This window comes from Lacerta agilis, chromosome 11 (genome assembly GCF_009819535.1).
Source record: "Lacerta agilis isolate rLacAgi1 chromosome 11, rLacAgi1.pri, whole genome shotgun sequence".
NCBI lineage: Eukaryota > Metazoa > Chordata > Lepidosauria > Squamata > Lacertidae > Lacerta > Lacerta agilis.
The window spans coordinates 21,366,087-21,392,134 of NC_046322.1; the positions used below are offsets into that span (position 1 = coordinate 21,366,087).

The 26,048-nt window shown below is 39.9% G+C and overlaps 2 protein-coding genes across 3 annotated transcripts in view; one reads left to right on the plus strand and one right to left on the minus strand.

Moving 5' to 3' along the window:
• Nucleotides 1-26,048, minus strand: part of ARL15 (ADP ribosylation factor like GTPase 15) — a 178,992-nt gene that overhangs the window by 148,033 nt on the left and 4,911 nt on the right. The window lies entirely within an intron of this gene.
• HSPB3 (heat shock protein family B (small) member 3) lies at nt 16,130-23,632 on the plus strand. Of its 2 annotated transcripts, XR_004427595.1 has the most exons (2): nt 16,130-17,322; nt 23,366-23,632. XR_004427595.1 is itself a non-coding variant. In XM_033164799.1 (1 exon), the coding sequence occupies exon 1, from the start codon at nt 16,350-16,352 to the stop codon at nt 16,794-16,796; it is 447 nt and encodes a 148-aa protein (XP_033020690.1). In that variant the 5' UTR covers nt 16,130-16,349; the 3' UTR covers nt 16,797-17,646. The 2 variants fall into 2 exon arrangements, 1 of the variants encoding a protein (XP_033020690.1); XM_033164799.1 differs by lacking the exon at nt 23,366-23,632 and having other exon boundaries at nt 16,130-17,646.

Here is a 26,048-nt window from a genome sequence, read left to right on the forward strand (position 1 = left end):
GACTGCACTTGAGCCATAGCTGTTGTTTACAGAAGTAACTTGGACAGGCTTGCCATAGCAGTTAGTTAGGATACTTGAGAGCAGCAAAGTATTAAAGAAAACTTTACAAGTGTGTTTTACGGTGTTCTAACAGACAAGAATAGTAAAGGAAGAATTTCCATAAATTGGAATATGTCATGGTACAAGGGGAAATATAGGAAGATAACAACTTTATTATTTATATGTACAGTGGTACCTCGCTTTACGAACAGTCCTGTTAATGAACTGTTCGGTTTACGAACTCCGCAAAACTGGAAGTAGTGTTCCGGTTTGCGTACTTTACCTCGGTCTACAAACGGAAGCCAAACGGTGGAAGGGCACCAGCGGCGGGATGCCTCATTAGGGAAAGTGCGCCTCGGTTTAAGAATGGATTTGGTTTAAGAATGGACTTCCAGAACGGATTAAGTTTGTAAACTGAGGTACCACTGTACTCTGCTCATTTGGCTGGGTTTTTAGATATGGCAGCATACTGTATCTAAAAACATCATAAAAACATCAAGCATTAAAAACCTCCCAATACAGGGCTGCCTTCAGATGTCTTCTAAAAGTTGTGTAATTGTTTTAACTCCTTGACATCTGAAGGGAGGATGTTCCACAGGGAGGGCGCCACTACCAAGAAGGTCCTCTGCCTTAACCTCTCCTTTTCTACTCAGAATTAGTGCTCAGTTTCTGAAAGGTACTAGAGCCCAAATTGGCACTAAAATCACTTAACTGCTTTAGAAACTCTTTAATCTCAGGTGTGGGGCCAGTTCAGGGTACCTAATAGTATTTTATACATGCCTCACATCATCATCATCATCATCATGTTCCAGGGCTGAGCATTAGCCTTAAAATACATGTTTGGGAGATAAGCTCTGGTGAGGCTGCCTCAAACTAAGTCAAACATATCCCATCCACACAACGATCTCCATATAACTTTCCTGGCTTTGTACACCCCCCTTTTATCTGAGGGAGGGTATGGCGGAAGGAACAGAAAAGTGGAAAAAAGGAAGCTGGAAAGCATTTTCATTTCAAACTACCCTCCTCCCTGTCCACATTTCCTGGAGTGATTGTTTGGCTTTAATAACAGAATAACAGCAGGAAATGTAAAAAACAAAACAGGGTTCAATAAATAGAGGCCAAAATGTATGAGAGACTCAGATTTTATACTCAGCCATAGCAAGTGAATAATGATTACTGGTAATTCTAGCATTGAAGAACAGCTCATACAAAATGAACCTCAATGTTTTAAGAAAGTTTAAGTGCAGGTTGCTAGTATTACTGCATTGTTTGCTGTAGTTACCGGGGGCAGTCGGTCTGCACACTCAGTCAAGTTAATCAAACTCTGTTATTGCTTAGCAAACGGGGGACAAGTTTTAGTGCCTTGCATTTCTAAATTGTTGGTTCCGGCTTCATCATTAGTGGGTCATTTGATTGGTGCCCCTTAAGTTTACCATTTCAACTGAGAAATTGGAAATGCAGATACAGCTGTGATCCTCATGGAGATTGGGGTGGCATGTAACAATATTATGAAGAAACATTAGAAATGCGGGACTGGAAGACTTGTAAAGGTGTTGGTTTTTCTGCTGACTGAGTCAGCAAACCTCATCTCCCACTTTCATACCTTTCCTAAGTGCTAGAGTGGAATTCCAACAAGTACTGAAATAGCTTTTTATTGCTTAAGAGTCTGTAATATTCATAATACATCATTTTCACCAACTTTCGTTTCTGATAAGATACTAGAGAATGAAATATGTACTATAAATGGATAATTTCCTTCAATTTGATACTCCAGAAATATAAATCAGTTCCTTTTTTCTACACTAGGAAAAAGAAAAATCTGTTCCTAAACCTCGCTACCTTGCGGCTATACTCATTTGTGACAAAGGCTTTGGGAGTAAACACAGAGGAAAAATCTGTACCTGCTGTCTTGCAGGACATCTTCAGGAAAGGAAAAGGCTAAGGAATAAACCTAGTGCTTTTTTCAGGGGGGACTCAAGAGTACACAGTCCCAGCACCTCTCTCTCTTTTGGTTAAAAAGTATGGCACTTACTGCAACAACTTCATGGTGAGTACCAGCAAAATCTGGAGTGAAGTCCTAAGATGGTTGAATATTGTCTTGTACGCCTCCATCTGGCAACTCCTGCAGCCTAGCTGGTGCCACATCATTGAGGTCTTGTCATCTGGACAACCCAGGACCTCCATACATACTGCCCAGGCTTGCATCCTAGAAAGGTCACTTTGGTGCTGCTAACGCAACAAAAACAATTCAGGAGTTAGCAGTTATGAGTTACTAGACTTTTCAGCCACAACAGGTGCTGTGATTATCCAGTGGTTTCACTTCACCCCTGGTAGATGGGGGGGATGGATGCCAACACAATATTTGTAGAATGTTCTTTGGAGTCAGGCCACTGAACCTGATCTAGGCATCTGGGTTTTCTCTGTGAGCAAATCTGAGACAACAACACTGCTTCCAGTAGTTAAATGCCTAACAAAGTGTATAAATTCAAATCACTTGATGAAAGTATTTGAAAGTATTTATTTATACATCAAGTTTGCCTCCTATACACATTTTCAACATATTGTAAAAAAAAAGAAAGAAAACAGATTAAGCAACTGTATGTCAAGCTAAGAATGCTGCTAGTCAAGTTGTTCAACTTCCTCTCATCTATGACACTGGATGCATATGATATATTCATAATGTCTGTGTTGTAAGGAGATTTCATTTGCAGTAGATGTTCCTTAGGATACCTCCTTAGGATACCTCCCCAATTGCCAATTCACATAATCAGGGTTTAAAAAAGAAGAAACTAGATGGTCAATGTGAAATGACTTTCAGTTATATCTTAAGCTTAATCTTCATTCCTTGTCCAAAATATGGCATGTATGCACAATACACACACGGCAGAATGAGGTGATAGAAATATTTTTCCGGGACATTGTGATTTGCAATCTAAATCACTGCAGAAACATTGATAAAATGGGCAATATACCAACAGGTTATGTGTTCTTCACAACTGATTGCATTAATTAAATAAGAATCCATGCCCACTTTGAATTGTTGTGCATACATGTTAGGCACATTTAAACCTATTTATTTCAATGGTTTTAAATATGTTTAACCATGCTGGATAGTAGCCAGCATCTTTTTTTTCAGTTAGTAACAGAAACACAATTTCCTCAGTTTCCCACCTTCATCTATCTGTCCTCATTGATGCTTCAGAAATGTATGAATATGCTATTAACATATTTAATGTCTGCATTATTTTATTTATGAATAATATGTTCATTCTACCCTTCCCCCAAGGATGCTCAGGATAGTACACCTTGTTCTCCCCTTTGCCTTATCCACCCACCCTGATTTTGTCTTCACAACAATCCTGTCAAAGTTGCTCAGGCTGAGATATACTTATGGTCACAGTCACGGTCACAGTGAGCGCAAGGGCTGAAGATGGATTTGAACTAGTCCAACATTCTAACATAATATAATAATTCCAGCATCCATTCTCAGGCTAAATAGCAACTCTAAATTAAAACACAGCCAAAACAGAGTCTACAGACCTTCCATTGTTTAGCCTAGCTTTGTATTGTTCCTTTCCAGGAACACTACTTTGCAGTCTAAATATTTTCATTTGCATTGCTGCTTATCTGAGTTATATTGCTTCAGTTGATATCAATTAAGAAAAATCAGAGTACTTTAGCCAACACTTGTTCCATTAGTCAAAATTTTGTGGCAAAGATAATGGGTTGTATTCAGATTTCTCCTTCTGTCAATGAAGGACACTTTCCATGTGTAAATAAAACTCCAAGCCAGCAGAGCCTCTCCGTCTGCTTACTGGACTCACTAGTGGGAAGGAAGAGGAAGCAATTTTCAGCAATCTCCCACTTCCCTCTGCTGTACTCTGTACCACCTCCCACACTTTCCCAGATGATCCAACAATCCTCCAGAGCAGATTTGGGGGAGGGGGGTATGGGACTACTCCTGCAGGAGGATCCAGTTAATGGAGTCCCATTGATCCAGCCTGGTATTCTTATAAGTTTCAATTTCACCTTACCCCAAAGCAGCCCACCACCAGCACTGGAACCTAGAATGCAAGTAAACTTGTACCTAACTGTTATTAATCTCAATCACAAGATATTACTGAATTGAACAGAAGAAGCTGAGGGGAAGGGAAGGCATGGTCTCAAACACACACACACACAAACACAATAAGTAGTAGAAACTGAAGAGAAAGTGGGAAACATTGGCTGTATCATGATACCAAGTTGAAATTGTCAGCATTCCAGTTGTGACACCTCACTCACTAGAACCCATCATTTGGGCAATTATTTTCTCCTAGCTTATCGTACTTTAAGTGTCAGTGTCAGGGGGAAGGACAAAAGGAATCCTTGAAAACTAGTTGATAAAAGGACTACTGTAACATTTTAAACTTTTGTTGCACTATGTAAAGCCTTATAATTCAAGGTGTATTCTGAAAGCAACAAGCAGAATACAGCCCTAGGCAAAACAAGAACAGCAGATAACTGTGGCATCTAGGAGAATTATGGGTGTTAATGAGGCACAACACATTCAATTATAGGCAACAAACTAGGAAGTATGGTTTGTTCCTCTACTCTCAAGGTAACAGGAGCTTTTAATTGTGGGACAATATTTTGTAAGTTACTACTTTCTACTGTAGCAGAAGCAAAGGCTACAGTGAGGAAATTATCTCATTAATCTAATACTCTGAAGAGTCATGTCTGCATATTAATTTAGTTTAATAGCTCAACTAGAGCCCCTCTCATTCAGGAATTTTATTTTCTCTTTATGGAAAATGTCTACATGCATGCAGCAGTTCTCAATTTGTGAGCATGTGATGTCTTCTTTCCTATATTACAGTAAACCCCTGAGGGCATTACATGTTTGTGCATGCAAAGCTCACTTCCAAACATGCACTAGAGCTGCAGGATTGTGACCTCAGCATCTTAGTGTATTTTTCCTTCTCTCTATGAAAAGGTATTTTCACTATAGATTTACCCACATTTGGAATAGAACAACCTACTAACTGAAACAAAAGTTATAAAATCAATAATATATCATATAAGACTTTAACCATGGCCAATAATAAATTTAAATAAATATATCATAGTATAAATGTCATTAACCATAACCATTTTTTACCTGTCATGTCATATACAAATTAGATTTCTGACTTATTCTCCAGAAAAAGCATAATACATTTTAGTTAAGGATGGAATGAGATCAGGCAAAGAACATTAAGTGCTGAAGATTTTCAGTGTTGGAAACATTAAAGCCAAGAGGGGGAAGTGAACTTAAATGGAACCTTGGGGAACACCAACAAAAAGTAGAAAAGAGAAACACAGAACCATTAACAGAAACTTAACAATTGGTGAAAAGGAGCATGATCCATGGTAATTAAAAGCAGAAGAGAGATCTCAAGAAGAGAAAAACAGAAAAAAGAGACTTGGCACAGAGTAGATAAATTGGGAACTGGGCAAGAGCAATTCTGAATGAATGAACAGATAAAAAATCAGACTGATGCAAATTAATGAGAAAATTGTGGAAAATTTAGGAGTCAAGAGAGCAAGCTTGCCTCCAGAATGGCATATATTAGTGCTACCCCAATCCACTCTTCCACTACAAACTATGAGTGAAAAAGTGTGGCTATTCTAGAGTGGTGAAATGGAAAGATCCCAAGTGATAGTCTGAGAAAGTGAGAGAGAAGAGGGTAACCCATAAGCACTAAATAGTGGGGAAATCTTTTGTTGTAAGAAGGTGGTATATAAATCCAAATTCATCTTTAAAAACCCAAAAAAACATAATGGATTCAATCCACACTAGTGAACTCTGATACATATCCACTGAGAAGTATGCCTCATTTAGAAATAGGATTATCTTCCAGGTAAGCATGCATAGGACTGCAGCCTAAGACCTACCCAGTACTTCATTCCCATTAAAATCTATGAGAACTATGATACAGTCGTACCTTGGCTCCCAAACACCTTGGAAGTCGAACGTTCCGACTTCTGAATGATTGAAAACCAAAGTAAGTGTTCTGGTTTTCGAACATTCTTTTGGAAGCCGACTGTCCAACAGGGCTTCCACAGCTTCCGATTGGCTGCAGGAACTTCCTACAGCCAATCAGAAGCCACGCTTTGTAAGTTGAACATTTCAGAAGTCGAATGGACTTCCAGAATGGATTCTGTTCGACTTCCAAGGTACAACTGTACTCATGACTTGTTTAAGTTCTATACTTGTTAGCAGAAATGAAAATTGCTGAATATGGTTGCATACTAAGGGTAGATCCACACCATACATTTAAAGTACCTGACTTTTCCCCAAAAGTCTTGGGAACTCAAGTTTCCTCCTTGCAGCTACAATTCACATCACCCTTTAACAAAGTACAGTTCCCAGGATTCTTTGGGAGAAGTCATGTGCTTTGAAGTGTGTAGGATGTGTTTAAATATATGGTATGGATCTGCCCTAGGTGTGACTAACTTTTTCAGGATCCAACTCAATGAAGTTTATTTTATGCATTTGTTTTACTTATACTTTATCTATCTTTTAAAAAATCTCACACACTCTTAGGCTGCATGAACAGAAACATACATTCCAGATCAGTAGTAACAGTTGTCCTCAGTTCTGTGCTGGTCAGGCAACATCTAAAGTACTATGTCCAGTTCTAAGCACCACATTTTAAGAAGACTTTCAAATTAGCTTAAGCTTAGCAACATTGTGTCATCTACTGTAGGGGTAGGAAACCTGTGTTCCTACAGATGTTGCTGACCTGTAACTCCTATCAGCCCTAATCATCAGCCATGCTGGTTGGGGCTGATGGAATCTAATATCTGACAGGAGGCCACAAGCTAATTGCAACCTACTAGGAATTTTAAAGCCTGTGGGCAAAGCTAGTCAGCTTTCCATGCCTACCGGCAGGTCAGCTACACATGAATGTTGTCTTTGCAAAGCTATTGTGATTTCATAATACCATTCTCAAATTAGGCAAAATAAAATCCTATTTCTTCTCTTTCTATTCACCTTGGAGGAAATTCTGCACTTTTCAGACCCTGCCCCCCTTTTGGGAATGAATTGCAAGAATGAAATTGTATCTGTAGGCTTGCCACAATATTATTGATTAGCAGCTGCAACAACTCACACAAATGGCAAGATGTTGCTAGCCAGGTTCTCCATAGCAGTCTTTTAAAGATAAATTGCCCAAAGTCACAATTCTACAGCCTAATTACACTATACTTAAATCTTATTACAGGAAAATGTGTCTCCTTGTGTGTAACTCAAAATACAAAACAAATTTAATACATACAGTTAAGTGCAGTAGTTTTCAACCAGTGTGCCGTGGCACCCTGGGGTGCCTTGAATGATGGTCAGGGGTGCCACAGGCAACACTGGCCTCTGTCCCTCTTCCCTTCCCTGCCTCCCTCCTCTGATACCCTCTCGTGTCTCTGCCTCCCAAAGGCTTGCACAGCTATTTGTTGCAGTAGCCCTGGCTACAAGCACCCCAGGTAAATTGTGCCTCTGGAGCTGGCCAGTGGATGCTGGTTGCCTGGAGCTGATGTGGCATCAAAGTAAGCAAGCAAGCAAGCAAGCAAGCAAGCGGGAGAGGGAGCCCAGCCAGCTAGTCTCCCAGCCCTTGCTGCTGTGAATGGACAGACAATTCCCAAGTCCATGTGGGGCAGTGTAAGTAAGGGGTATCTCTCTTTGGGGGCAGCGGAGCGATGCTGTTCAGAGATCAGCGATGGCAGCAGCGGCTGCCCAGAGGACTCCCAAGGAGAGGAGAGGAGGCTGAGGGAACACTCCACAAGGGAAGATGTTGTGGGGGGGGGGATGGTAAGAGGCTGCCAGCTCTGCAGGAAAGGGATGACATAACTGGGCATCTGAATCCTACATAGTGCTGCAGAAAGAATGTAGTTGGTCAATGGAGCCATGGACTCGAAAAGGTTGAAAACCTCTGAGCTAAAGTATTCCTGTGGTATTTTTTCCAAACCACAAGGTGTCAGTATAATGCATTTTCCTGGGGACGTGTTTAGCATTTACAGATCAAATTTTTGGTAACTGTACAGGTCCCACAGTATCAAAATACCAAATTGGGATTACATTCTATAAAGGCCAGCTAACATTAAAATGAAGAGTGAATTTTCAAATAATACAGAATTGTTCTCCAGACTGAATGTTCAGGAAACTTCTATTTCTGAGTGTGCCATTCAACTTGTATTGTCTATGCTTACAGTTTAGTTTAGTTTTTTTAAGGAGTAAGGCTGCAGAGCAATGTAATGCTATAAAATTTAACAACATAGACTCGTTATCTATTACCTTCTACAGGCCATGCCTCCTCTGTATGCCACAGGTCCTTTCTTATAAAGGTCTTTTAAATATCCTAACATGCCCCTTAGAACTTGTACTACATTTCAAGTACAGTACTGCATCTGCAAGGTTTCAATATACTGGAATCCAGGAATCTTGGTAGTGTTGTTCTAAGTTGGCGGGTAACATCAGTAAGACATGCATATTGCTATCTTAAGAATGTCTGAGCACTGCAACATATTGCTGCACACCATCCCAATCTCAGAGCAGTGCAAGATTCCAAGGTTCCAGGCGCTTACCCTGGGTTTGGATTCCTCAGAATATTGCACAGCAGAGACTGCGGTGTCTGTATGATATATGGTTTAGTTACACATATATACAACCTGAGCCTACAATGGACAGGTTCACAGCATTAAAATGCCAAAAGGGCCTTGCTTCTCCCATAGCCACAGCCTTGGATTCCAACAGAAATCAGATATAGCTGTGTCTCCCAGCTGCCCAGCCTGCAACCTGCCACCTTCCAGCTGACATAGCTCAAATCTTAACTCTGGCTTTTGTATTTCTAAGTCCCAGAAAATTGAGGGAGAGGGCCCTGTCTGGCACAGAGCCACTTCCTTTGTTACCTCAATGACCCATACTTAGGTCATTACTTCACCAGGAAGCTAGGCTGGCTATTCCAGGAACTGAATCTGTGCTGGATCCAGAAATTAGAAGGTTCTCATAATACTTGCTACCCACCCCCACCCCCCAAAAATCATAACCATATCTGTTTGGTTTCCTAGAGAGATTTTCCTTAATTCTTTCATGCCTGCCTGTGGAAGAGTCATTCTGTAGGGAAAGGCTAAGTTAAGTAGAGAGCTAGGTGCTGCTTAGCCCTGAGTCAGATACCTTGTTTATGCTCAAGCTTCTTACACTAATGCAGCAGAACTGTGGCTGCATTTAGCTGAGGAGCTAAACTGTAATCTGCATTGCCTATTTGTTTTTTAGTAAAGGAACAAAATACATTCCTTTTAAGAATCACATCACTAGACAAAAATTGTAAGTATGATTTATTTACTTATTTATATACTGCTTACATACCAAGAGATACATGAGTACAGAGGTGATTTGATGTCAATCTGTTTTGGTGTATCTATCTCAAATTTCCTGCAGTCCCCAGTTCTAGCCCTACTACAGTTCTCATTTAAGACTTAAATCCTCTTGTTTTTATTTTCAAAATGTGATGTACTTACAATCCATTGGCACAAAAGAACGAACAATCAAAGGCAGCAAATATTGGTCAGAGAAGATGTTTCTAACAGTCTGAGTCTATTATTTAGTTTCATAGGGTAAGTTCCACTTACTGTGTTTTTCCATGTTTAAGATGCTCCCATGTATAAGACAACCCCTATTTTTTGGAACCCAAAATTTAAAAATCAATATTTTAAACATCAAACAGAACAACTTTGAGCTTTTTTTTTTTTACAGGTCACCCAAAGTTAGGGTTACAATATTTCAAGAGCCTAAGCCCGAATCTGAGCCCAAATGGCCCACGCCTGAGCCCAAACCCCAACCCCTGTGCATTCACCATCCGTGTATAAGACGACCCCAATTTTTTTACTAATTTTTTTTTAGCAAAAAAGATCATTTTATACACAGGGAAATATGGTAAATGTCCCTCGTCTAATGCTACACTAGAAGTGGGGAACCTTCTTGCACTTGTGGACCAGACTTTCTCAGAGAGAAGTGACTGGGATCGTGTATCAGTGATGGTGGGGTCAAAGCATAAATATTCATTGATTTATTCACACATACACATATACAAGCTTCACTTACAAATACAATTGTGAAGGGGGCAGAATGCAGCCATCAGCAAGGAGGAAGAAATGTGGCCTAAGGAGAGTGCCATAGGCTGGACTGAAGGGCTAGATTTGGCCCAAGAAGCAAATATTTACCATCTCTGTTGTATATGCATAAAGAGATAACTTACAGCACTTCTAGTGTGCTGGTATTTTCCCCTAGTCTCTGCATGGCACTGCCATACAAGGGCCATTTCATCCCACTCATAAGGCCAGACAAGTAGCATTTTGGCCCATGGGACCTGAGGCAGCTCGTACAAACAGCACCAGTTATGTCTAGTATAGCTATTTTGAGGCAACAGATCATTGAGTTCAGTCTGTTCTACTCTCCAAATAAATTGTGCTTCTGTTGTAACCACATTTTTCTTTACATCCCAAACCTTAACACAATTCAGTTACAATCTTCAGCCCACCTACTTTCCCAAATTGCATGAAAATCAGGCGTTTTCACTTTTAAGTAAACGTTATTAGAATTGGAGTGGTATTTAGAAATATATGTCCTATTTATTCCTGCAGCACTCACCACCCTGACTTAGGTGCCACATTATTAAGGAGGATAACTGTTAACTGACCTTCCCTGATACCTTTGGCAACTTCCTAATCCAAGAAATCGACTGAAACTGAAACTAAACTCTGGCATGTGCTTTATCATTTGTGCTATGGATACATGTTTCAAGAAAGTATAAGTAAATAATTCACTTATATATCAGTGAACATTTGAAAACCTCAATTAAGGAAATGTGTAGCAGTCAGACTTTGGAACTCTCTCCCCAGAGAGATCAACTTTGCCCCCTGCTTATTGGCCTTCCCATATAGTCTTAAAACCTTTATGTTTAGAAAGCTCCTTGGCCTTTAAGGGCCTCTTTTGACCACCACAACTACATTGCTCTTTTTGAGGTGGCGCTTTTTAGTAGGGTTTTATTGATATTTCATTGTTGCTGTCTCAGTTTAGAATTCTTAATTTTAAACTGCCTTGAAAATCCCTTTGCAACATCTTAGATCTGAGCTATTGGTTCAGCTTTATCTTAGGGCCAGTTTAGCCATCTAAACTGCAATCCATAAAACATAAAGGGTCCTGCTTCCCACAGCAAGCAAGGTGATGCTTCATGGTAGTCCACGAATGGGGCATGAAGGCTTCTCCTATTGCTGTCCAGCAACTGGGATTCTGAGACAAAGAAGTGCCATATAACCACCATATAATCATTATGACCAATAGCAACTGATGGACATCAATCATGAATACATAAATCTTCTTTTAATGCTAGATATGAAGGCTGCAGACTCATGTGCTTAAAACCCAGGTATGCTGGGTTATGTGTTGTGGGATAGGATGAGAACTTAACAGCAGAAGGAGTGAGTGGATGGGTGAGGGAAAATGAACCCTGTTCTGCCACAACTTATTTCTCCATAGCCCATCATCTTTGATGTTTTTCTCTCCAAGGGCTCACTTCTAGTCCTGGAACCTGTGAGGGAGGAGGAGTTCAGGCAATGGACTACAAGGAGGTAAACTGTGGAAGGGATAAGGTTTTAGTGCACTCTTTTTGCTCCTTAATTTGGACCCCACCTGTTCTTACAACTTGAGTATCAGAGATCCTAGATTCAGCAACTGTCATGTATAGCTTGGCATTTCTGGTTGTGACAGGAATTCAGCTAGATGAAAGTGGCCTCTCTACTGAATAATCTCTGCTCCAGCCATAACAATTTACCCTATGACTCGCTGCCATTATGAACATCTCCATTTCAATTACTCCACAATCCTGGCAGCTACTGATGAGCACAAGTAGATCTAATGTGGAGTTCACTCACCATAGGAAGAGTGGCCTAGCTCTCAATATCCAAAAAATCAAAGTGCTGAACCAAGAACCCCTCTGAACCACAAATCCAGCTTAATGGCGTAACATTTTAAAGTGTTGATCACTTTTCCTACCTGGGCAGTTATCTTTCCAGCATCGCCTGAGCTTTCTCCCTATTGAAATGCAGAGTGTTTGAGGACTGGGACATTTGCAGGGAAACCAAAATGCTTGTTTACAAAGCTATTGTATTACCAACTTTACTGTACACTTGTGAAACATGGACCACTTATAAACGCCATCTCCAACTCCTCAAATGATTCCATCAACAATGTCTCCAAAAAGTTTACATATCACTTGGGAAAATAGGCAAACTAATGCCAGTGTACTGGAAGAAGCAAAGATCACCAGTGGTGAAGCAATGATTCTTCAACATCAACTTCGTTGGACTGATCATGTTGTTTGGATGTCTGATTATCATCTTTCAAAGCAACTACTCTATTCCCATCTTAAGAATGGAAAGCAAAATGCCAATGGACAACAAAAATGGTTTTAAAACGCTCTCAATAGAAATATTTAAAAATGCAGTATAAGCACGGATAATTGGGAAACACTGGCCTGCAAGCGCTCCAATTGAAGCATAGCTTCTAAGAAAGCTATTCAAAGTCATAGACTTTGAAGAAGTACAAACTCAGGACAAAAGGTAGAAACGAGCTAAGAGGATTTGGCAAATCCTCACCATGATCAACTCCCACCCAAAAACCTATGTCCCCACTGTGGAAGGGGAAACCCAGTCAGATGGGTTGTGTATAAATAATAAATTGTTGTTGTTGTTGTTTAGTTGTTTAGTTGTGTCCGACTCTTTGTGACGCCATTGACCAGAGCACGCCAGGCACTCCTGTCTTCCACTGCTTCCTGCAGTTTGGTCAAACTCATGTTAGTAGCTAAATTATTATTATTATAAGGATTGTGGACCCAGAATTGGCCTCCACAGTCATTAACACACTGTTAAGACCATATTAATGGAAAACCATGTTATTTGGCAACAAATGATCACCAAAGAAGAGAAAGAGGGATGTTTACAGCAACCTATCTATAGTTATTGTAATATGTGCTTCAGCCCCTAATTAGTAAAGCAGATGAGGTCAGTTTAATTTCTGCAAGGCTTAGAAGTGCAACAACTGAATTTGTTAGACCCGAGCAAAAGAACTTTTCAAAACAGCCTATTTGACTTTAAAGCTTTTAAAGGAGCTGAAATACCCATATGCTTTATACATTACATTTTAACGTGTATCACCACCTATCACGTATTTTACATGGATATATTGAGATATGTGCATTGTCCCAAGTATTTGTTGTGGACACACATTGCAGGGATCAAGACTGGCCTGCATCTCTCAGCATTTTGCGAAGCAAACACAAGTTTGTTGCTGTGTAAAATGAAGCTACTTCATTCACACAATTGTTCTGCCATTATTCATATATTTAAGGATTCATGTTTCTGAGAATGGTGGTTGAGAGACTAGCTACGAACTAGAAGTCCCAACTTAAAACTTTTCCATATCTTACTAGGTGGCCTTAAGCATCTGTATTTTTCTCTGTCTCTCACAACACACAGCATAGGGCTATAATAGTACTATATTACAGCATTTATGTATGCAAAGCACATAAAATGTTTTAAGTACACAGTATTGTTACTATGTATATAACTTGTTTTGAAACTTGCTTCAAATCATCCTTTAGGGCACATAAACTCATGATCAGACTCTGAAATCTGCAATGCTTTGCATGACTGGCTTATAGAAATATGTCTCACAGAACACAGATTTGGCATCTGGATACTTTTCCTTCCAGATTCAGTGCTTTACTGTGGCCTGCACAGACCTGCCTGTTAATAATTTCCAGAGTGCTATCTGCTCTCAAGGATTTCTGAGCAGCAAGACAGTATGCTACTTGAGTTCATTAGAGCCATCACTGTCATATTCAAGCTAAAATAATTTGGACAAAACATTGAAGATGCCATTAAGCCCTATAATCAGACGGCCTGTGGGACATACTAGATGGTGCTAATGTTGACAGTTTTTCTTTAAAACATTTGAAATAGCAAGCTGACTGCCAAAAGTAGAGGGAGTTATTTTTACAGTTTTCTATGAGCATGCAGCATGTTCTATTTGTTATCAGATGTTAACTTCCAGTTCTGTCCTGTACTTCAAAGGTGTCTCTGCCACAACAAGAAATATAAGAAGTGAAAAAAGCAACCAAGCAGGGCTGCAGCTTGCCTATGTCACTTGGAGGGGCTGTCACATTTTCAGTTGAATGGAGTAAAAAAATTGTGTTTTCCTCACACCAAAATACCTGTAACCCTGTCACCAAACCCAAAGGGTTGTATCCAAGTGAGTTTTATTCAGAAATTAGTCGTATCCATTAATTCAATAGGTCCACTCTGAATATGACTAATATTGGATACAATTCAAAGTATTTATATATATTATTGTGCCTTGGGATGAACTCCAAAATGCTTGGACTTAACCTTTGAAAAATAAGCACATGGTTGCACTGTAAGAGTACATTAGAAATGTTTAAGTTGAAAAAGAATACTTATTTTAAGTTCAAAAGTTTTTATCTACTTACAATTAACATATTCCTTAAATTATTACATCTTCCCCCCAAGTGATCTTGAAAAAAATCTACCCTTAGTTAGGGGAAAATCTTGGGTGGGCAACCCTGAGTCAGTTGAAAGGAGTTGGAGCAGTATCATTTTTGGAAGGTTATTGCAACCACTGGTGTTTAAAACCCATAACTTTTTGCATTCTAAAACAAGTTATTCTTTAAATAACTGATTTAATTTTGTTTTTAAGTACTAGATGGGGCAAATCAATATTGCTGGTGGGGTGGTTTATGTGTATGGACTGAGCCCAGCCAACCTGTGGCCTGCAAACCTTGAAAATCTCGGTTTTCATGATTGTAATTCACATGTTTTGTTGCTTAATCAGATGGCTGCTACAATAATAAGTAAAATAAGATTTAATACATTGCTGATATGACTCAGCAATCATATCATGCATTTCAGTGTATCTGTAGAATCAAACCTGTCTGCCAGACAGTTTGTTTATAAAGGCACCTCTCAGTTTTTGTGAAGCTACAGTTAACTGAGCTAATGTAAGTAATAATGTTAACACAAATTTTCAAAAGGGACTTCATTTTTATAAGATTGTGACATTTGATAGCCCAGGTAACTGACGGGACAAAAATCTTCTCCTTGGTAATTTAACAAATAATGGTTAACAGAAAATATTTTCCATTGCTTTATAAGAATGTAAAAAAATTCCTTTGGTTCACCAGGCCTTTTAAGTTCAAACTACCGGTATGTACTGAGATTGAAGGAGCTGGAACCTTGGTGTAGTAAAGCTTCTATGCAATTAACAGACTGTTATCTCCTGAACACAGCTTTATAAATTGCATGGTTCTTTTATGTAAGGATAGCAAGGATACAATCTAGCAAGGATGTTTGTTTAGTTTGGGTTTTTAATTTGTTCCCCAAAATGTAGTAGAAATACCTCGCAAAATCTCAGAAGCCAGGAAGAAGGCTCTGGAAGACTGGCAAAGGACAAGAGCAGGATTTCAGGTCCTTTCAGCAAAATAAATTATCTTTGTATTTCTAGACTTGCATTTAGTAGCTTCTGAAGTTTGGACCAGTTGAAGTTTCCAAGTCATCTTCAAGGGCAGCCCCATGTAAAGCATGTTATAATAATCCAGTCTGAAAGTTACAAGATAATAAATTACAGTGGCCAGGTAACCTCTGTCCAAAAGAGGGTGTAGCTGGCAAACCAGATGGAGCTGGAAAGAGGCACTCCACATCATCAAGGTCACTTGAACCTCCAGTGGCAATGTTATACATCCATTCAATAAACAGATTCAAGCTTTGTACTTGAAGAAAACATCCAGAGCAATCAACTTCTTGCTCATGAGGGAAGAGCATAAACAACTTGCATTCACTGTAACAGTATAGTTTTTAAAGAAATAAGAATAAATAGGGGGGCATATACCACAATATACTGATGTACCCTTAATCATAACAAAAAAGAGAAAGTGTAGAATAATGTCATATAAATGCCAACTAATTAAAATGACAACCTTTAAAGCAGCTCAAGCTATAAATAGAGGTCAATTGTCAGCTTGTCAAAAGATGCAGCATGCCTCTGGATTTGAGTCACACCCAGTGAAGCAATAAGCTCTGCCAGAGCTAAAAATAATACACTATCTCAACTGATAAACTAGTCTGTAAGTGGGTGTACAACTGGAAAGGGTAAACTACTCTATTCAAGACTGTTCTGCTCCAGTTGAACAAAACAAAGAAGCAGCTTTATCAACATTGTTTCAGCAATGGAAGGAGTAGTTATACGGCATTGGGTGGAAACTCCAATACGTTATCAGGAGCATTTTGCTGATCAAGATTTGGATGCGTGCAAACTAAACCACTCTCTGTATGCCTTGCCAGGCCCAGCAACAGCCACTCGGACAAAGAATATACATACAGTCAAGAGTACTGCTGAAACAGAGCAGAACCATACAGATGAAGAAAAGCCTAAATTTCAAGTCTTACTAGATGTTGTGCAGTTCCGTCCTGAAGATGTTATCATTCAAACCTTTGAAGGCTGGCTCCTGATCAAAGCTCAGCATGGACCCAGGATGGATGAACATGGCTTTATAGCCAGAAGCTTTACTAGACAATACAAATTGCCAGACAGAGTTGAAACAAAAGATCTGAATGCTCTTTTCTGTCATGATGGCATTTTGGTTATTGAAACTAAGACCCTGAGCAAGAAATGAATTATAGACTTTTTGTTACTGGTGAGACAATATTGTTCCTACTATAGCTTAAGCAATTATGTACTGTGGTGCTCTGCATGCAGAACTGCATTTACAATGAAGATAAAGACAAGCCTTTGCATATTTTACCCAGTTTGATTGTTTGATGTGAAAGACAGTATTTGCTCCCAACAGCTGCTGATGTACGGACATTCATAACAAGGCTATCTGACAGAACAGCATGAAGGCTTGAAAGGATGTACAAGATGAATGCAAAAGAATGTGTAAAGGGAAGGTTTTACTAAAGAAGAGCAGAAACAGGAAGCTGCGTTTGGAATCTTAAGGCACTTGTATTCAAGAGGCAAAAGATTTAAGCCTAGAGCACATTTTTATTGAAATAGGATTTTCATGCTGGAAACTGCTGCATTATTAGCACTGTGGCCATGATCCGAAGAAGTAATCTGTGTATAAGTAAACCAACCAGACAGGTGGACCTCTCTTTAAAGTTTGCCCTATAGCACCTATAACAACTCCTGCTCCTGAAGAGGTAAATCAACTTCTAAACCGAACAATGACTTCTCATTCCCAGATATATTAATATACTGTATTGAACAATTGATCTTCAAAGTGTTTTTTCTCCAGCTAAGATTTGTTATATATGCTCTTCTAAATACTTCAACATTCTGCTTTTGGGAGAACAGCAGCTGTGTAAGTAAGTCTGCTCCTTTCAAGTGTAGTTAAAATAAGTATGACTGCTGAGCTATGAATAGTAAAGGAATTCAAAGGAGAAAGAGCCAAGCTAAATACAGGCTCTCATTATGGGCACCTGTCATTTGGACACATTAAAAGATAAAATATTGTTGCAATTTATCTAGATGCTTTTTAATTTTATTACATTACCTGGACTAAGACTGTTGATGCAAAAGAATGCCAAATCAGCTCTCCCCATCAGCTACATGCACTGTTGGAGGACTTAATTGAGGGGATGGGAAGGAGAAAGGAGTGCCTAAACCAGCCCCTAAGCCTACATCCCCATATCTGTGAGGTGATCAGTATTGTCACTGATTTGGAAGCATGCTTGGAATGAACCACAGTTGCAAACTGATTGCTGCCTTGAAATTCTATTCTGTCTCCAGCTCAGCAGCCTTTTATACTCCCAGCAGGATGATGTATATACAGTATAAACACCTCTTTCTTTGTGTATCATTAGCTGGATCAGGTTAATTTTAAATTTAAGATCTGCAAATTGCTCAGAAATTATGAATGCAAACATGCATCTGGAACCATACAAAATGGGGAAAGCAACTGAGTAACTTAAGAGTAACAACAACAACAAACAGTAGAGAATACTATAGTAGTGCTTCCAAGCAGGTTGTTGAGAGATCACAAATTGGTAGTTGGGAGCAAACTTTTAAAAAACTTTTTTGATTTTCTCAAGAAAGGAAAACTCTGGATTAAATCAGAGTGGGCATTTTTGATCCCTCTTTGTTTCTCTTTATGTATTTCCACAAGTCATTACATTTTTAGGGGACCAATATTAAATGATAATCTCAAAACATTTTATGAAATATCTGTAACTGGATTTCCAAGGGTTGATATATTACAGTATAAGTGCTACATGTGACACTTTCTAATCTGATGAGACACAGTTATGAGAGGTCTGCAAAAAGCACCACTATTGCTCATAAGCAGTACTGTGACATTTTATGAGTTCCATATCACTGCATGACATACCAGTACATAGTTTAAGGCGCAATCTGACAATGTGATAGTCTTCTGGAACTACCGTATGTGTTTGCTTTCTTCAAGTGCCTGGCCCATGGATGCCATTGTATAAATTGCAAAGCAGATGTCATCAAGCAATATTAAACTTCCTAAGCAGCTTATATTTATAAGCAATCACGAAAACTGTTCCTGACAGTATATTGTTTCTGCATGTTATACTAAGCAATTTGCAAATATTTTCTTTTATAGTTCCTAAGGCCAATGAACAATAATGCTCCCCATTCCAAAAGTATCATCCTTCAAACCTTATGCACCGCATGATTAGATAGCCAAAACCACCCAGTGAACAAAATGTTTACCAGGCACTTCTATTTTAAGTTCAGCATGAAGTAGATCACATGAGGTTTCGCTTCAAATTAAAAGACATACATCATGTACTTAGCCTAATAAAAGTTTCACATTTTATTCACGACTATTGAGAGCCTTGCCTCCTATCATCTGTTTCCCCCCATCTCCCTTTTCCCCAAGGGAAGGCCTTTTTTGGCTTGGAGAAAGTGGGGGCAGAGTGGCAAAGAGAACCTGACACCAAAATCTCAGACACATTGGTAGAATAAAAACCTAAAGGTGGATAACTTAGAAAAAGATGTTTTTCGTTTTGTTTCTCCATCTTCCACTAACTTAAGTAGACATCTATTCATAGAAATCAAACAAAATTATTTGCACACAAGACTTAAGTATTTCAATCAATGAGTTCAGCACTTTGAACTGAAAGATACTTCACAACAGATTTTTGAGTAAATCAAGCCTTTTCATAGTTCTGATTCTTGGAACTGAAGCTAGTGTTATCTGCAAAATTCACATATTAATCTGATTAGCATGGAAAAGGAAGTGACTTTAAATGTATTTCATCAGTCATTTTGGCTTGTAGTTCTTAGATAATGAAAGTAAATCAGCTGACATATTTCACAGCTATACAATCATTATTTTAAAAAAAGAAGCTTTACCTCCTTCACATTTAAGAAAGATCAGCTTCTCTCAGTTCCCCGGAGAAATTGACTGATGCAACTTAAATCTTAGAATGTGGTAAGAAGAATTTGCTTAATAGCAATAGTACAAATGAAGCAATTTAGCAACAGAAGTAGCAACAATTTTAATATGTACAATGTGTTACCTCCCTTATACTGTAGTACCATTCCCTTCTGACATGTGCTAGTATGTTCTCCCACTGTGTTTTATCAGGAATTTTTTTTAAAGGAATACTAGTGGGAAGAACTGATGTACCAACATAGATTTGTTTACAACAAAACTATAGATTAGGCTTTTTAAGTGGACTCTCCCCACACACAAACACACACAATTACTACTGTTAGCTTTAATGTAATCTCATATAACGCTTCATTGTGTGCAGAAATGCACTTAATAACATATTGTTGTGAGTTAGGGGGCAGATTCCCCTAGAGGTCCTGGGTACCAGATCCCCCCCCCTAATTTCTAGACTTAGTAAATGTAGAAAATTACTAAATACTTGAAGTCTTCACCCAGGTGTGAGACAGCTTAGCAATGTAAAATTTCAGACTGAATCAGTTTCCTGGCCTGGAATTGCCTGGGGAGAAAAACCATCATGTAGTAAAAAAAGTAAAGGTACCCCTGACTGTTAGGTCTAGTCGCAGACGACTCTGGGGTTGTGGCACTCATCTCACTCTATAGGCCAAGGGAGCCTGCGTTTGTCCGCAGACAGCTTCCGGGTCATGTGGCCAGCATGACTAAGCTGCTTCTGGTGAACCACAGCAGGTAATGGGCAATTGACACAAACAGTAACCCTGTGCCAGGCAGCAGAGGAGTGTGAGCCCCTCCTCCCATGAGGGGATGATGAGCAGAGACAAAGGGCATGTTTAGGATTTTAGTGTTTGATTATGTAACCTGGGAGGGAGAGTTCCACGTGGGCAGTGGGTGGTGGTGTAGGCTGAAGGAAAACTGGCCTTTAAAAAAAGAGTTTTGGAAGGGTGGGGCAGACAGAACTCCATGTGGGGCTGGCTGGGAGAGGTTGTACACACAGACTGGGGAGCATAACAGTCTTCTGCTCTGGGCCCAAGCTTGCTGAAGCTATGAGGGCAACAACAAGATAGATACACTCCATCCTTCAACTCGGGTGTAAATAACCTGAGTTGAACCATATTTCTTCACCAGCCTGACCCATCTCTGCCTCTTGGCCTTCCTCCTTCCTTGCTTCAGTTTCTGCCTCTGATTCTGGACTTCTCTCTGCCACAGGCTCTCCCAGGTCTATAAGTGCTGTTACCTCTTCACTTTCTGACACCTCCTCTACCGAGTCTTCTACCGCTTCTCCCTATGATCACTCATCATTGTCCCACCACCATTGTCCTGGCAGAGACATTGTGGCTTGGGCACATGCAGGCTCCGCACTGCCCAAACAGTTCACCAGCTGAGTGGGAGGAGGCAGGCAGACTCCGAAGGCCCCACGGTGCGCCCTGCCCCTATGGGTAGCTCATGCCGCCCCAGGCCCCCAAGCGGCTTCCTCCACCACTGCTGGGCTCTGAGCCTTCTTCGCTTGTTGGTTCCCCAGCTGGTTTCTCCCATCATTCCTCTGCATCTAACTAGTCCATGACAAACTTCTTTTTCACTTAAGATTTCTAAACTAGAAAGTTACTGTATTACTACTTTCAGTGCTTTTTTTAATAGAAGAAGAGATGCTGGAACTCACCATGAACGTCTCTCTTGTTATCTTATAATGGCAATGGCACCCACCTGAGAGGTGCCAGAAGTGAGTTCCAGCTGAAAATAAGCCCTGACTACTTTCATATTCAGTCAAATAAATTACCCTCTTTCTTACATCACATTAGAATCTGTATTTCATCTGCATAACCAGACAACTTACCTTTTCTGCCTTAGAAGAACTGTACGATGAGAAATGCTGATGTACTTCCACTTTTTAAAACCCTTCTCATCTCAAAACCACACATGGTATCAACTCTCAACAGAAATTACTGTTCAAAATAATATCTATAGAACCGGTAACTCTGGTTTCCAGGGAAATGTTCTGTTGTTACTCTTTCAAAATTCCAAAGCATATGGTTAGAGCAAAGCAAATCACCTCCCATAAAATACAGTGAAAACTATACTTTTGAGTTATAATTTATAATGAACTCAGGAATTATCTGGAAGTGTGTGTGTCAGCACTAAGTCTGCAAAATAGCATTTTGCTTTTCACTGGTAAACTGCCTTTTCATATTACAGTACTCAGGGTGGCTTATAATCCATAGAAATGAAGTAAAAATGTATTTATTGATTAGTGTCATAACTTCATTTCTGGACACCTCAAAGATGAGTCTAGCTCAGAAGGGTTTTCAGGGCCAAATAGCACCTGATGCAAGTTGCAGCTTTCCCTCCTCCCATTGCTTTGGGGCAATGATTTTCAAAGGGACCACAACAAGGAGGAAAGTGTTGACCCTCTCCCTGTAATCCTGAGCCCGACTGCCCCTACACTGCCCTGCAGCTGCTGTTTGCATTTTTAAAAACGTTGAAGAAACTTAGAGATGCATTTCCATTGGCATCAATGGGAGCTTCCTTGTCCCTCAATCTCCATTTCACCACCCAAGATACTACATTACCCATAAAGAAACCCTGTTTGTAAGTAGTAATATTAGGATAGGTAGAATTGAAATGTTTGTTTACTTTCATACACCCAGTGCCAGCCCACCCATAAGGTGGGGTGAAGCAGCTGCCTCAGGCAGCTGCCTCAGGTCCCCAGCTGGGGATGCCCACAGCTGCTGGCAGCAGCACTGATTTCAGGCAAGATCTCATGAGATCTCACCAGAATCTGCCAGCATCATCACCACTTCATGCCACCTCTGCACAACCTAGGTAAGGGATGATTCAGCAGTGGGGGGGGGGGCAGGGCCTCATGTGGTGAAATGGGAACATGCTGTACCTGCATACATCCATTCTATTTTGCCTTCTTAACCTTTTTAATAAAATCTCTTAAAACTGGCTGTTGGAGTTGTTTGCACCAATCTCAAAGCGATACTTCCTCACATGCCTAGACTATTAGACTTCATGTTACATTTGTGTATTAGTGGGATTTCACCATGGAAAGCAAGGTGCCCTGCTTCTGCAGGGACAGACAGGAGAGGGATGGATGATTCCTCATCCCCATAATTAAAATCAGTCATTCAGAGCCTTGAGAATTGTCGTTGCCTCAGTAATAGAGGAAGGAGGGCTGGTGGCAGCAAATCTGTTTTAAGAGATTGGTGCTACTCCTCTTCCCTGGCATCCAAGTTGGTGTTCATCACTACATCTTGTAAGAGGAGATTTCAATGTTTAAATATGTGCTGTGTGAAGAAATGCTTGCTTTTGTCTGTTCTGAATCTTCCAACATTCAAATTTATTGGATGTCCCCTGTTCTAGTATTATTAGAGGGAGAAAAGTCTATTGATCCACTTTCTCCACACTATCAGTAATTTTATAAATCTCTATCATGTTCCATTTTAGTCACCATTTTTCTAAGCTCAAGACCTCAAAATATTGTAACCTTTTCTTATGGGGGAGTTGTTCCCATCACATGATCATTTTGGCCGACCTTTTCAAGACTTGCTTGCAATATCCTTTATGAAATGTGGTGGTTAGACATGTGAAGGCTCTGGGAAAGAAATTGAAAAATTGGGGGAAATTTCCCAATTTTTCTGTTTTTTCCCCCCTGCTTCTTTGCATCTCCAGTTGCAACCAGAATTGAATACAGGATTCAAAGTGTGGTTGTACCACAGATATGTATAATGGCATTATAATTCTGGCAGCTTTATTTTAAATCCATTTCTTGATTATCCCTAACATAGAATTTACCGTTTTTATAGCTGCTGCACACTGCATTGACATTTTCCTCTGGCTATCCACTATAACTGCAAGATCAAGTGACAGCAGAAGCAAAAAGAAACAGCAGTAGTGCGGAGGAGCATGTGAAGTTTTGAGTTCCCTGCCTCTATATCCAATACATGCAGTATCACCAGGATAGAGCCATTTCTTTACACAAAGAATAAATTTCACAAGAACAGAAAGTTACAAGTTACAAGGATAACTATAGCTATTTCTCAAAATCAATACTTTCATGTTCAGCTGAACCCCAAAATCCAAGTTCTATTCAAATGTATATAAGATAAACATTTACTGGTGATCAAATATATTTCAGCATTCATTTTCACTGATTGCTGAAAGACCACATATTACGGTATATATTTTCTCTGCTTTTAGCCTGGTAGCTTGATTTTCTAATACGTTTGGTGCCCCCTAGTGGCATTACGTACATTAGTTTCTAAAGTTCTGTATGAAATACTGATACAATTACTGTAGAGCTAAATAAAATAATTTAAAATAAAGAAAGCCTATTCATAATATACTGAAAGTATACTTTCTTTCTCCTGGAAGTTTAAATCATGCTCTTTTTAAGTAGCACTACTTCCTTTGAATTCATCGCTGTTTTATACTTGTTTGATGCCAAATCCCACAGAGAACACAGCAAGGATGGGGGTGAGCAGCAAGGCTAAGCACCCAAACCACAGATAGCTCAGAGTAAGCAATTCATTCCAACAAGGGTTGGAAGTAGCCTGAGGCCTTTGTATCCATACTACTTCCTCCAGATTCCACTACCCTGTAGAGAACTCCAGAGCCTTAAGGGCCAATCCTCTTGCATGAAGACGGGCACTCTCCCTGTGTATCAGAGCCTTTCTCCTGGTGCACTCCCTAAACTGCTGGACTGGTGATATGTGGTGGGAGACATCTGGCTTTTCAGGGGAAGGTGCCTGTGCAGGGCTGGGCTCTAGCCTTATAGGTCCCAGAGATCTGGGAGGTTTTTCTTTCTGGGGGCTGCTTTTCAACAGCCTTAGATGCAATGGTCACATTATCTTCAGCAGTCAACTCTGGCTCTGATATGGTTCCCCATCTGGTGCCCCTGCAGCCACCAATTCTATGTCTACATCACTGAGTCAGACAGGAACTCCAGCTCCAGCTCCATAAAAATGGACATTGGTTATTGTTGTTGTTGTTGTTGTTGTTGTTGTTGTTGTTTGTACCCCGCCCATCTGGCTAGGTCCCCCAAGCCACTCTGGGCAGCTTCCAACAAATATTAAAATACATTAAAATGTCACAGATTAAAAACTTCCCTAAACAGGTTAGCAATTAAGGCAGTTGCAAGAGTCACGGTTTCCCCAACTGATCTAGTCCAACACATACACATACAACCCATCTATCACAGTAGCCTATCAGAGTATATTAGCAATCAACAACATATTATCCTATCACAAAACTGAAATACTTTTGATGAAATATTTGATTCCATTAATTCAGAGGTATAGCAGGTTGGTAGTAGCTATCCTGTCACTTGGGAGCCACATACAATTTTTGGGTTGCTCATTTCTCTTCCAGTTCCAAGCGGGTAAATAAAGTGATGTTTCAAGCCAACAGCTTATCCTTGTTTTTCCTACACCCCCAGCAACATGCTAGATGTGAAGTGGAGAAAACATGAGGAAAGGTAACAGTAGCAGCAAAGACTGTAGCACACAAGTGTAGCTAGTGGCTACAAACCAAAGGCCATCCTGTGTAACAGAAATAATGAAACAAAATAGGAAATTCTTTCCAGTAGCACCTTAGAGACCAACTGAGTTTGTTCTTGGTATGAGCAACAAACATATCTACATGCTTCTAGCTACCATCCCAAACATACCAAACAATCCATTGTATATAGCCAGGCCCTACGTTACAGCCGCATCTGTTCCAACTCTACAGACAGAGACTCTCACCTAAGAGATCTACAGCAAACCTTTTTAGAACTAAAATATCCACCTGATGAAGTTAAACAACAGATCAACAGAGCCAGACTGATACCCAGAGAGAACTTGCTGCAAGACAGACCCAAAAAAGAAAATAACAGAACACCACTAGTAATCACATACAGCTCCCAAGTTAAAACAGTACAACGCATCATCAGAGATCTACAACCTCTCCTAGACAATGACAGTTCTCTTTCTCAAGCTCTGGGAGGAAGACCCTTCATCGCCTACAAACAGCCACCCAATCTCAAACAGCTCCTCACCCACAATAATACAACAACAGGACTCAACATGGACACTGGTACCAGAGCCTGCAATAAACCCAGATGCCAACTTTGCTGCCACATAAACCCGGACAACACCATTACTGGTCCCAACAACATCAAACATACCATCTCAGGACTATTTAATTGCTCATCTTCCAACATTGTGTATGCAATCAAATGCCAACAGTGCCCTTCAGCTCTCTATATTGGACAAACAGGCCAAACCCTACGCCAAAGGATAAATGGACATAAATCTGATATCAGGAATCACAAGACAGAGAAACCAGTAGGAGAACACTTCAATCTCCCAGGACATTCTATAAAAGATCTCAAAGTAGCTGTCTTAATACAAAGAAATTTCAGAAATAGACTGGAAAGAGAAGTGGCTGAATTGCAACTAATCACCAAACTTAAAACCATGGAGAAACCTGGTTTGAACAAAGACATTG

Excerpts from the sequence above, each read along its gene's own strand:
- HSPB3 (XM_033164799.1), top strand. The coding sequence starts at position 16,350 with ATGGAAGGAGTAGTTATACGGCATTGGGTGGAAACTCCAATACGTTAT.